This window comes from Larus michahellis, chromosome 3, assembly GCF_964199755.1.
Source record: "Larus michahellis chromosome 3, bLarMic1.1, whole genome shotgun sequence".
In the NCBI taxonomy this organism is placed as follows: domain Eukaryota; kingdom Metazoa; phylum Chordata; class Aves; order Charadriiformes; family Laridae; genus Larus; species Larus michahellis.
The window spans coordinates 120,934,879-120,948,343 of NC_133898.1; the positions used below are offsets into that span (position 1 = coordinate 120,934,879).

At 36.9% G+C, this 13,465-nt stretch overlaps 1 protein-coding gene across 16 annotated transcripts in view; it reads right to left on the minus strand.

Annotated features, from left to right (window-relative positions):
• Positions 1-13,465, minus strand: part of PUM2 (pumilio RNA binding family member 2) — a 77,741-nt gene that overhangs the window by 9,323 nt on the left and 54,953 nt on the right. For 10 of the 16 annotated variants that reach the window (XR_012586359.1, XR_012586358.1, XM_074581932.1 and 7 more), the window contains 4 exons: positions 13,012-13,293; positions 7,907-8,143; positions 1,071-1,338; positions 376-505 (listed from right to left, as the gene is read on the minus strand). Coding sequence is in view for 13 of the 16 variants with exons in the window: in XM_074581932.1 (XP_074438033.1) it covers positions 376-505; positions 1,071-1,338; positions 7,907-8,143; positions 13,012-13,293 (917 nt within the window). In the remaining 3 variants the exon portion in view is untranslated. The remainder of the gene's footprint in view (positions 1-375; positions 506-1,070; positions 1,339-7,906; positions 8,144-13,011; positions 13,294-13,465) is intronic. The other 6 variants (XR_012586360.1, XM_074581939.1, XM_074581936.1 and 3 more) reach the window with 1 other exon arrangement.

Genomic DNA, 13,465 nt, shown 5'->3' on the forward strand with positions numbered 1-13,465 from the left:
TTCCCAGACCCACTCTCCACCAAAACGCAGTAACCAATAAGAAGTATCCTTCAAATTTTTATGTTCCTCATTATCTCCTGAAAGTCTCCATAAATTACGCTAGAAGGCTTGCAAAGCCTGTGTGCAGCCTGCACGTTCACCAATGTTCACCAACATACGCGTCACCAGCGTAAGTAAAGAGAAACTGGGCCTGTTATGAAGAAAAGCAGGGGATACAGAACAGAAAACAAACGTGCAATGCTACACGCTTGGGTTCTGTGCTAGAAGCGCAGCAGAATTCTGCTACAATGTTAAGAAAAAAAATCAGTTAAGTTTAATCAGATTTTACAGCATTTCACTCGCATTTCTGTTCATACACGTTAAGGTTATGCTTACCTCAAAGAACTTCTGTATTACATAGTTTCCAAACACATCAGTCATCAATTGATACGCTGCTTGCAGGATCTCATTAAATACCATCTGGCGCTCAGCTGGAGTAGCTCGCTCCAGCTTTTGCTGTATAAATCTAAGTGCAAAAAAAGGTACATTATGCTTTACATAAACAACAGGAAAACCTCTCAAACGCCGTTTCAATGAGACACCTCAAAATTCTAAAGCAAGTATTCAACATTTATAAAACTTATTAAAATGAAAGTAGCACCTTCGCATAATAAAAGGACACGTCTTAGTGAAATGATACTTAAAAACTTTCATTTGAAAAGGATTAAAGATGAAAAGAAAACAATAACAAAGTACCTGATGATGTATTGCTGAAAAATGGTTTTACATTCCAGATGCCAGATATTTTGTTTTCTTAATCAACGCCTTTTTTGATACCTAAATACTAGAGTTTACAAGTCCAGTTATGAGGCTATTTCTACACTGAGAAGTTCTACAAGCAGCTAGAGGTATACTACTTTTATAATGAAATTTCCTAGAGAAGAAAAAGGCCAGCGTAAGAGCATGTGCTGCAATTAATGGCATGCTTTGTATTAAAGAGGACTAGCAGCTCATTCAAATGTTTGATGTCAACGTAACGATATCAAAGCAGTAAAATGTTATTAAGTTATTAACTTTACTATAGTCATTACCTAGAACCATGCTGGTCTTGGGAAAATTCAACAATATGTCCAACAAGGTCTCTTAGTTGAAGATTGGGGAAACGATTGTTTCTGAAATCTTCCAGCAATCGGCTACGTCCAGAAGGCATAATATCAGACCTACTGTAACGAAGGCGTGAAGGAGGGAAGAGCTGACTGGTGGAGCTAAAAAGACTGGAGGTACTTGCTGCACTGCGATACTTTGCTTCGGCTCCAGGTGCTGCAGAAATATAGCGACCACTACCATTTGTCAGTCCTCCTACAAGGAAGCAGTTCCGTCAGTAAAAGCCGTAAGGAAAATAAGCAACAGCACAACAGTAAGTGTACTAGAACTACGGATACACCCTGGAGCCAAAGTAAACAACAGTGTTGTCTTGTTATTTATATTTACCTCATTACGGTTGGAGGAGTTAGACAGCTTTATCTTCCAATAAATAAAACCATTTTCCTCCTCATTTTTATTTTATGTGAAGGGCACCAGGAAAAGAAATGTCATTAGAGGAATATAATGAAGCAGGTAAAGTGAGCGCCCACTCAGGCTTACGGAAACTTTAGAACTGGGTGGGCCTTAGCTCGGTGGGCAGATTTCCACTTCACAATACTGACTTATACCCTTGTTAGTAGTCTTGAAGTTAGCCAATTGTTTCAAAATAGACCATGAAATCTGAACTACCCTTCAGTCCCTACTGAGATACCTGTCCAGGGCATTTTTGGGGAGGCACGCGTGGTGCCTCGTCATGCTGTACCTGTTCTGCAGGATATTTAACGACTTCAGCATCCCGGGCTTTCAATATGGTACTTCTTGTAAGCACTAAACGCGTCAAATTTCAAACCAAGTAACTAGGAATGCTCTACTCAATTCTAAACCAACAAAAGGGATATCAATCCGAAGTTCCTTTTAGAAACCTGAAGTCCTTTCCTTGCTGCGAAAACATCCATCGCTCTCACTATACTTCATCTTTCCTTACTTTCTAAGAACTGAATTGCCTTCCCATGTTTAGGTCCTGCTCCTTTTTGCTAGTGATTCCACCTACAGCTATCACCATCTGTCAGTCCTCTGAATTTCTCCTTCCATGTCCCTCTCTAATCACTTTATGTCACTCTGAACTCCTCCAGCAGGCCTCTCTCCCCTCCACTTTAACACAGGCAGCCATTATCATAATAAGCATGCAAACAAAGCGTCTTTCCCAACTACAGTATGATCTTTAACGGGGTACTGCTACTCTACTACAAGCAGAAATATTCAAAGACAATTCCCACCTACAAACCTTAACTCTACCACTTAAGAAACCCCAAAAACTCAACAACCTAAAATTATTGAGTATGAATTGGAAAAGGAAAGTATTTTCAGTTTCCCTACAAATTATCTAGAAAGTGACATAGTAACCAAAAGCCCTTTCGAAGTCAACAGAAGAAATATCTACATTTGAATTTAAAACAAATTGCAGTATGTGCTGTTTGAATGGTGCTCTATTACAAAATTATTAAAAAAAAAAAAAAGGAAAAAAGAAATCAGCTGACAGTGCCCCAGCCAAGCCTTCTTTTGGTTCCAAGTATTTATAAGGCCAGGCATCAACAGTGTTACAGTGGGCTGGTAATGGATTAATGGTATCTTTTTTGAAAGGTCAAATTGCAATACCGGAATCTGAGATGTTAGTGCTCTGCAAGACATATCAAGCATCACATTTATTGCACTGTATCGGATTATGCCCTAAAATAGAAATAATTAGTATTTACTTTACAATTAGTTTTTAAAATTCAGTGGTAAGAATCAGTAAAGAATCAGTAAATACTCTATGCCCCACAATACCTTTTAAAAACCACTAGGTTTTCTTTTAAATTAAAGCCTCTCAATTATTTACAGCCAGAAAAATCAAGTTTTTTTTTTTTTAACTATCACTTTTAGTTTACATTGACAATCACTATTTCCAGGAAAGAGCCGACAGCGACATGAGATTGGACAAAAAAGAGAAAAGAAACCCAACATTCTGCAGGTGAAGCAGTAAGCAGAGTGGTGCTCTACACTCATTTCTCATCTAGGACCAGCCTTCTAACGAACAAAAAGTTATGCATCTGAAATCATGGTATTTCTGATCTAGATTATTGGAATACACGAATGAAATCCTACCTTCCCTGTAAATGCTGTGTAGTAACACTATTTAATGCCACGAGAGGGCAGCAAAGCCCGTTTAAAAATAAGTCTTATAAGCTACTTTCCTGTCGTAGCATCTCCATTTCTCCACTCATCACATGCTCAATTCTGTGCCAGAAACTGATAGGACAATTTATAACTGTATGTTCAGAAACTGCACGGCTCTAATTACCATACACAGACATGGAATTGCACATGTGACTCACGAATGGCTTCAGCTTTGCTTTTTTCTTTTTTTAACTGAGCCTTCATGTAACTATAAATTAAATGTGACAATTTGTCCGGCAATTGAAGCAGAAATTAAGAAACTCGGTAGTGTTTACTAAATATACTGTATATGTGTAGTAGAACTGCACACGTACAATACATTTCATGCTCAGGATTATCAAGCCTTTCTTCAGTCTAATTTGGGAACGATCTCTTTTTAAGACTTGTAAGATGGTTATGCTGCAACTGGGAGACTCCTGTCTAGCCTGTGAAACTACTTAGGACAATCAAGTTAAGCAGGATCATAATACAGGATGGCTGAAAACATGTCCATCATACCTAGAAGAACCTGTCATACTTCAAAAGCACACAGAAAGCTTAACCTTGTAAAACCCTGGATGCTGTTATAAAAAACAGTAATTTAATAGGTAATTAGCTTTTCTTCTCATGTAACCTTTTATTACAGCGGTGTCACAGCTCAGTGGCAACTTTGGGGATTTGAAAAATAGTAAAATCCCCAAAACAAAACTATATCGTCATAGGTACTTATTATATGCAGATATACTCTTATCTACAATGGGCTACTTTCTGAAATATCGTACTCGTTACTTTCTCAGTCCAAAACCACCAAAACATTAGTGTGGACATAAGGACACATGGTCTCCTTCCTGAAAACTTTCAGTGTGAAAAGCTTAGAAATGGAAAACTGAAATCTGAATTCAAGTTACCCAGATCCTCCTGGTTAGCGTCCCGCATCCCCATGCTCTTCAAGAACTCAGGACACTTGTTTTACAGATTCTGATTCCAAACTAGAAAGGTAACAGCCTAAGTCCTACAAATCACTTGGGGAACATACCCTACTGAATAAAGTCTAAACATTTCTGCAAACACTGAAAATTTAAGAGACTGTTATCAGGCATCAGTACAGCCACACAATTACAAGCCACTGGGGAATAAAGCGTGCAGTTCATTCTTCGCATAATCACTTAGCTATCACTTCTGATCTTGTAAAACACAGATCTCCAATGCAACGAATAATATTAAGTTGTTTTACAATTTAATTGAACCTAAATCCCTGTGGCTACTCCATAGGGACAAAGAGGCAGAGAGAAATAAAGAGGATACAGACCATCTAAAGAAGAGCCTTACTAAGCCTCAAGGACACAAAGCATGTTAAACTACGAACTCCTTAACATGGACAGCATATTTAATGTAAAGGAGAACATGAAGAAAATACTGAAAACTAGATCTAGGCACGTTTATTTTGATAGCATTAGTCTGTTAGTACTTACAACCAAAGTATTTCTTCAATAATTTCTAACCAAGACATAAAACAGATTTAGTGCGCAGTAACTGTTTGAATCAGTCAGCAACATTATTTTCTAGTAAAATACATATAAGTACATAAACACTTTAAGCTTGATTTCTGCAAAGTATTTGTTCATCTGTAAAAGAGTAACTTTATCTCATCCTCAGCTAAAAATTTCATCTTCATATGGAAAACAGAATTACACACATATATATGTATGTATATTTTACGAATCGATGCAAGTGCTTATTACGCCTGGTTTACCGAAGCCCTACAGAGTAGGTACACAGCAGAGGCAACGCAAAGCTCCCCATACTGTCTTGCCAAGGGGCCTTTACTCTTACCCTGACTGACTGACCACTTCTGAAGAGAAAACAACATCCATCTAAACCGCTAACCACTTTGGCTTGCAATGCACAAAAAGTAATTACCTCATAAAGCCCAGATTTTAAAAACCCTACTCTACACCAAACCCTTACAATGCTGCAACGTACTATCAGAGTAAGCACTACCAATCTAAAAGGATTTTTTTTTTTTTAATAACATAAGAAAAATACTTCCTCTTGCAGTTTTTTGTCCCTGGGAGTGAAAGGGTAGTTCAAATTCATGACCTTACTGCTCCAACCGATTACAGTAAAGAAGCAGTTACAGACAACTGAGAAATCCCCTCAAATACAGGAAAACTGACACTAGAACAAAGTAATCGGCACATTCCTATTTTAGGATGTTGGGTAAGAGTTGGTGCAGAGAGATAAAAACAGTAAAATATCACAAATTTATTGTAAAAGGGAAACTGGTCTTAAGCTACAAATTGCAGCAGTGTCTGACAAAGGGGTTATAAAACCATGCACCCTTTCCCAGTATTGTGCTCTAGTGTTCTGGTGGCTGAACAGGAGCAACCGAGTTTGATGCCCATTTTAAAACAGGAGTTAAACTTAGCTGAACCTGTTGATATAAGCAGGCAGGACAAGTTTTGAAGGTGGAGGGAGAGCTGCATTTGACAGGCATTATCAGAATACCAATGGAAACTGCATGCAGACATGAATTTACAATGTCGTTCTACTCTGAAAAGTGACTACGTGATAATCATACCCTTCTTAAGATACACTCCCTCTTTGATTTCAGGTGTAATTTCTCATTTGGTGAGAAAGCTTTGCCTTTTTATTTTTATTTTTTTTATACATGAGAACAAAACAAATGCTTCCATGAGTGGTTGATGAACACACCAGAATAAATTTAACTGGATAGACAATTAACTGCAGGAACGGTCTTCAATTTTTTGTGATGGTGCGCCTCGGATGTAGCTGCACAAAGATACGACACAGGGCAGAGTGCAGGAAATGCTAAAAAAAACATTACTGCATTTTTGTGAAAGCAAAAATCCAGAAGACCTCAATTTCCAAATTGCAGATTGATTTGGTAAGGTAGCAAAAACTTTACCCGTAATCAAGGTCCACTTCACTTGGGAGATGAAGAGGCAGTAGCAGACATGGAAGCCAACAAGGTTGTGTCAATTTTCAGAGTACAACTGTACATTCTGACTTTTACACACTGATCTAGAACATCATTTTAACAAACTATTATGCTTAGTTCACACTGCCAAACAGTCCAAAATGGATTAAACCCAGTATTTAACAATTTCTGCTGATAGAGGTAATCCTCTATATGATCGCAGCTTATTTTCTCAGAACTGAAAAAAGCCTTTTAACATCTATCAAATGTGAAACAACACAAAACTTTACATGTTTTGAATTTTAGATAATGCCTTCCAAAATTTGGTTTAGGTATAGTTTTCAGTAATATGAAAACTATTGTGAGAGTACTTTGAAAAGAAAGAAAGAAAAAGATTTCCATGATAACCCCATTGTCAGATGTTCAGAACTTTCTCAAAAGCCTCCATTTGGGCTGAAACTTTCCATGCTTGGTCTCAGCCCAAAGGTGCACTTTGTAGACCTGAAAAAGGAAAAAAGGTAAGTAAAAAAAAATAAAACGTGCTGAAACATCCCCTTGCCCAGTTTTACTTCGGGTATTCAGCACTTAACCATGAAGGAGATACTGAACTGTAAATGTAATATATTTAAATTACTTTTAACCTTCTTATACAAGTCACTCACACATTTCTCACTTAAAGTGTATTTTGGGAGGCACTTTTAAATTTTGTCCCGTTTTATTCGCACTAACAGAAGTACAGGGGATTAGGCTGCCTATTACATGCACAAAACTGTGCACTGAATAGTTACTGGAGCAACAGGCAACTCAATCTTGAAATTACATCCAGTTTCATTGTATGATTTTAGCATCCAAATTAAATGGCCACAAATATTTGCAGCGAAAAAAGGGGAAGTTTATCAAGTAACCTCATGCTAGAGGCACCGTCTTGTAAATAGACTATAGGCTGTGGTGAAGTTTATCTTTTTTTTTTTTTTTTCCAAAGGTTGAGCTTCCACGTCATCTAACCAGCTCAGAAATTTTCTAAAAAATTACTATCATCATTCCTTAAAAAAATACATCCGATAACAGAGAGCCACCACTGACAAAGCCTTTGCTACTTCTTTCGCAAATGTATTTTCTTTTTTTGTTTTCCACCAGCCTGGTGATAAAACTATTGTCTTCCTGGCAAAGCATCTGAGCCACGAGGTAGAAGGCTCACCAATTCAAAAATCACCTTTCAATACATTTTACATTGAGATCTCTGCTCACTTTTCTACTTTATCATGGCAAGGGGCAGTAGCGAAAGTCAACTTCACTGTTAAACACAGTATCATTTTAAGAAGTCCTTAAAGTGGTAATACACTCAAGTAGAAACAAAAATAATGCACCTTTCCTTGTCATACTGTAGAGACATAATACAAAAAGGACCACCAATAAGTCTTTACTAGGCTCTCTACTGGGCTTCTGCAAGGGAAGAAAAATCAATTGTTGGCCCGATCCTGCAAAAAGCTGAGTGCCCTCCATTGGAAATCAATGAGCATTTGAACGTGCTCTTCACCTTTGAGGAACGGCCCCTCTTCATTACAAAACTGTTCAACAGCAAAGGTAATGTGACATCTCTTATGCAACATATATTTTACACATAGAAATACAAACACACATACAAACAAAAAGTGTTTTTTTGATTTTTTTGTTTTTCTTTTTTTTTCTTTTTTTTTTTTTTTTTACCTAAATGCAAACTGGATGAGGATCCATGTGATGAAAGTGATGGCGGTGGCGTAAGTGAATGTCCTGGCGTTTGGCTTGGCAGAGGCATGCCTATTGGACTTGGAGAGGAGGAAAATCCCAGACTATTGTAAAATGGCTGCCCTATGGGTGCTAGGCTGCTACTAGATCTTTTGTACAATTCAGAGCTAGTAGATAGAGAATCTCTCCTTGTGGCACTACTACTTGCAGAACTGCCAACTGAAGAAGAAATAAAAAGACCCTAATTACACAGTGTCAACTGAATAAAACCTATCCCCAACTACAGCTGGGCAACAACAGACGCGATCACAATAATTACAGCAATCGTTATGACAAAGACAATTACTGTGATAACCACACATGCTTTTAAGTAAATCTAAGTGGGTATAAACATACCACTGATAAGTAATTTCACCAATGCCCACGTCTTTCAACAGTTCATTCTAGACTTCTCACAGTAATATTGCAGTACTCTGTTTTAACCGCCCGGCTTCAGGCTTTGGGACAAATTTTTGTGATCAGATTACACCATCACTTTACAGAATAAATGATTCCAAAAATATTTCCACTAAACTCTTCAATAGATTTCCTTCCACTGCTAATTATTAGTCAGACAGTGATACCTGATTTCAGGAAAAAAAAGGCTAGAAACAATTGATTGTTGTTGTTTAAGGGTTCAGAAAATAATCTATGTTGCTGTTCAGCTGTTTCTGAACTTCCCCTTGTTTGTGAACCCCTCACCTGCAGGAAAAAAACGACTACTTAAAATTCCCTGTGAGAATTATGGTTCTCAAAGAAGCGTTTTGAAAAGATATTACGAAGGAGGAATAGGCTAAGAAGAACGTGAGAAGCAGAGCAGAGATAGGAAAATCAAGGTGAGAAACTGAAAATGTAATTTTACTGCTACCAGTATTTCTAAAAGTCAAATTAGACTAGAAGCTTTGGGAGACAGTGTATTAGTGAAGGACTGGTTATCCTGCACAGCATCATTCAGCAGGGCGATGAATAGTCTAGGATAAATTAGGAGAACAATAAAAAAGTTTTAGAAATGTTAAATTCTAGTATCTGTTGCATACTAGTGAAATATTAAACCAGATCGCCTGTTTTAAACACCGGAACAGTATTCCTCATGAACAAAACAAAGATTATGGATATTCTGATAACAAAGATGCTTCTTACAATGAATTTGGAAAATTGATTTTTACTTCAACTTAAAAAGGAAAAGGCCAGAATTTATACTTCCATAATCTTTACCTTGTCAGGTACCTTCCACTAAAGCTGGCAGCACGGCCCAATATAAAGGTCGCCTGATACTTCCCATTTTAAGGCACTAAGTTGTCTTCTCCTAATGTTAGCAGCTGGGCTAATACTTTTCATGGCAGGTACCTGTTTGGACCAAATTTTTCCAAGAAGTTCTGCCCAAACACCACTGCCGTTTCAGAAAACCAGGCAAGGAAAGATGCTTTATCCTTAGCAAAAATAATCCAGCGACCTATTATTTGAGAAGTTAATGCTTTCACATACTCAGACCAACGTGCTAGCAACAGGAGACCTTTATTTTAAAGCTCTCTTTGATTGAGCTAAAAATCTTCGCAAAAATCGCAGTTCATACAAGTTCAGCAGAGATCTGCTACAGACTCATAGCTGAAAAATTAAACTCCTGCCCATACACGGCACATCTGAGATGCTGATAAAGGTTTTCCCTGCAATTGAACTCCTAGGCTTCCGTGTGCCGTGGGCTCTGAAACTGCTGTCCAAGATCCCACCTTGTGTTCCAAAGGCCCATCAGGCAGTGTGGAAAGGAAGTTTTTGACTTCAAATGCAAAGGAGACAAAAGCCAAACACAAGAAATAGACCAGGGAAAAAGGAAAAAAAGGAAAAAAAGGAAAAGAAACCAGAACCAGGAGGAGAGAAAGGTCAGACAAAGGAGCCAACAAGGAGACTGCAAGAAAACTGGCAAGCACTTTCAAAACCAGCAGGACTGAGGATGAGAAGAAAGCAGATCTGCAGAAAAGTTAGGCTGTAGAAGGTATATATGACTGTGGGGCAAAAAGACTGGAACAGTAAGCTGATAATGGGAAGATGACACAATACAAGCAGGAACAGAAACGTATTTGGGAGGGGGAGGGAGGGAAAGCAGGAGATAAATGTTGCCTGGACTGGGAAGGAAGACATCTAGAGGAGAAGCCAGAAGGAAAAGACACCGGACTAACTAGGCAAGGAGACTGAGAATAAGAAATCAGAAGAGCAAATTAAGGCAAGAGTGGAAAGAAATCTCAAGATTTAAGACTAGCTCTACAGGTTCTGGCTCAGCTGGTGAACCACGTGAACAGCGTTAATACAACGCTACATGACGAATTGTTATTTTTCCAACTATGAAAAAAGCTAAGCAAATTTTAGCTTTCTTTCTGGGTTTCTTACTCAGCTAAATTACTGCAGCTTAACAAGCTACCGTGAACCAGCTGAGCTGCATTTTCACATACACACACAAGCAAAGTTCACAGAAACCAGAAGGTAGTTTGAATTAGCTTACCCCTCTTCACCACTGCCTTTGCTGACGCAATTACTTTACACTTGGTTACAAGCCAGAAGTAGGCATCTGGAACGCTGCTGTAGCCGATCTAATTCTTAGTTACCTGTTAAGCTGCAGTAACTTAACCTTTAAAACAGAGTATGAATAACTTTATAATAAAAGAGCGGAGACTGTAAAGTACATACAGCCATTTATATGGTACGCTCGCCTCTTCCTGGCTTTTTGCTTTATTGTTCAGTCATTCATCTAGAACATGCTCATCTCTGCATTTTTTGCAGGGTTTTGTTTTTTTTTTTTTTTTTTTTCACTGCAACAACTGAAAACATAAGGGCAAGATCTGTATTGCCATCTGTCAGTCTTCATGGCAATATTTTAACTGAAATTCAACCTTTACAACACATTGAGGGGAGTTACAAAGAAGCTGAAACTTTGGCAAATAAAAAATTAAAACTTGTTTTTAATTTGCCTCAACATGCATTAACACCATTTGTATAATTATTCATCTGTGTAATTCAATTTGTATATACATACAGCTCAAGAACGCCTTAAAAAAATTATCAGGAAGCTTTTTTTTTTTTTAAGTGGCTATTATGGCAAGTACAATTTATATTTGGCAGACGGGCACTTTCAATATACTTTTATTCCAATAATACTACTAAAAATATTTCAGGTTTAGATAGCACCTTTCATCAGCACTTCTCAAACTGCAAAAGCAAAGGCTTCCTTGCTTTCCTGTGGAAACTACCGTGCTAATTAAATCACCTAGGATACTGCTGCAAAAATTCAGCATATGCTCTCTATGCTGAAGGCTTTGGACAAAGCTCTGGAACTGACCTTTGTTAGAAGAAAAAGGCTTAATCTCCTGTGCCAGAAAGAACTACGCTGATACTTCTTAAGTAGATACACAGCTAAAATTTGTATTCTATGGAGGTTTTTGTGATAATGCTGGACAAAGACATTTATGACTTAAAACTATTCTACCTAGAGACTTAAAATGTGTGCACTGCATTATATATGCAGATACACTTATAATCACTATCTTTCAATGAAATGAAACTACTTAAGAGTGAAACACAGCTGCTACGAATTCACTGAAATCCTACAAGTAGCTCAGGACAAATTATATTACAAGAAAAAAAAAAAGGACTAGAATAGCACAATGACTTGGTAAGTAAGATTTACCTGCTGTGGTATTATGCAAAATTAAGAACCTCTACATGACTGAGTAGCCTCCACGTTTTTTTTTTTTATTTATTTTGTTTTTAAATTAAAGATGGTATTTTTAGTGTCTCCTTCTCCACTCTTTAAAATCAAATTCTAGAGAGGATCAGTGTAAAACTTAATTCTGGATTACCTAGCATTAGTTTAGTGTTTAGTTAAAGTAAATAACTTTTCAGATTATTTTATGAACAACAACTTTGTGTTGGTGCGTAGTATATTTAAAGTCACTATTCACCTCCACTTAGTTACCAAATAACAGGTATCATGGTTTAATACTGTTTTTCCTTTTGTTTTTCCATATACTAAGCTACCTTGCAATAATCATTCTTTTTAAAAAAAAAAAAATACATTTTAAAAAATTATTTCCCTTGGGGCATTTAACTTTGAAAACAAAACTATCAGAGTTCAAAATTTCCCCCAATTTCTACCCATTTGCAAGATACACAAGATTATAAACATGCTCCACTGATTTCATTAAGATTATAATAACAATAATGATAATAAGCAATTCAGTGGTGTAATTTAGAGATTAATAGTCAAAGGAAATATTCTTTAGAAAAGATATTTCACTTGCCTTACTAATACTGAATCTGAAACATAAGAAAACCTACCTTGCATGTTTAAAAACTGTAAGACATTTCTGCTATAGAACAGAAACATGATGGCAACATTGATTTTAATTTATTTTTTTTTTAAACACAGATGGGTTGATAATATTCGGGAGCATCTACTGAAATAATTCAAGGCCTCAAACTTGCACACAATTATTTATACTTAAATGTATCCGTGATTAAACCTACTAAAGTTAACAAGGACTATTCTTGGGTATTAAGTCTTCCAGTTTTAAAATCCTATTAAAAATGTTATAGAAAGAAGCACTTCAATATTAGATTAAATTTAGAAAGTTATATGCTATTTAATTTTTAAAAAATTTAGGAATTTTCCTGACATGAAAATTACAACAAAAGAATGCATATCTCAAAAGTCATCAACTGTTATTTTAAACACAGAATGAAGACTTCCTTGAAAATAATAATAATAAAAAAAGCTTACTAAAAACAATAACACACTTCTGGGGCAGAATACAATGATCAATATGAAATAGTATTTTGGAAACGACCAAAGGATATTCTTCAAAAACGCATCTTGTATACAGAGCCCGAGTGAATTTAAAACCCCGCTTTTCTTCCCCTATAGTTTGTTTTAAACCTGAGTAACCTATTTTTGCATTCTTTTTAGAAATGTATGTGTATATAATACATCTGGATACATTTTTTTTTTTTGCTTAACCACAAAAATCTCACAGAATTTCCTCACTATATTAATAACCTACCTGATGAGCCAAATCCACCAAGTGCAGAGCCGATAGCTGCTCCTAAAGAGCTGCTACTTCCAAAGCCAAGGGATGTGCTTCCTGGTTGGCCAGGACCATGTGAAAAAAGGGAACTGCTCTGGGAGTTATTGGTCAAAGAGTTACTGCCATAAAATGAATTGGATTGTAGGCTACTATTTGTTTGCTGTTGCTGTTGTTGTGGCTGGGCACCAAGTGGCCGAAATAGACCGTTCGTGGCTCCCGCGAGATTGTTTGCTGTTCCTCCAGCTGAAGCAGCTGCAGCTGTAAAACACATGTTTTCAATCATAATTACTCCCGCAAACATTTCTGACTGAAAATGGACTATTCAGATCTAAATTGTATTTTCTCGAAGCCCTTTTAAACAAGCAGAAATTCACATATTAACAGACTAAAAGAGACTTTATAGTATTACACAATCTTAATTACCCGAGGG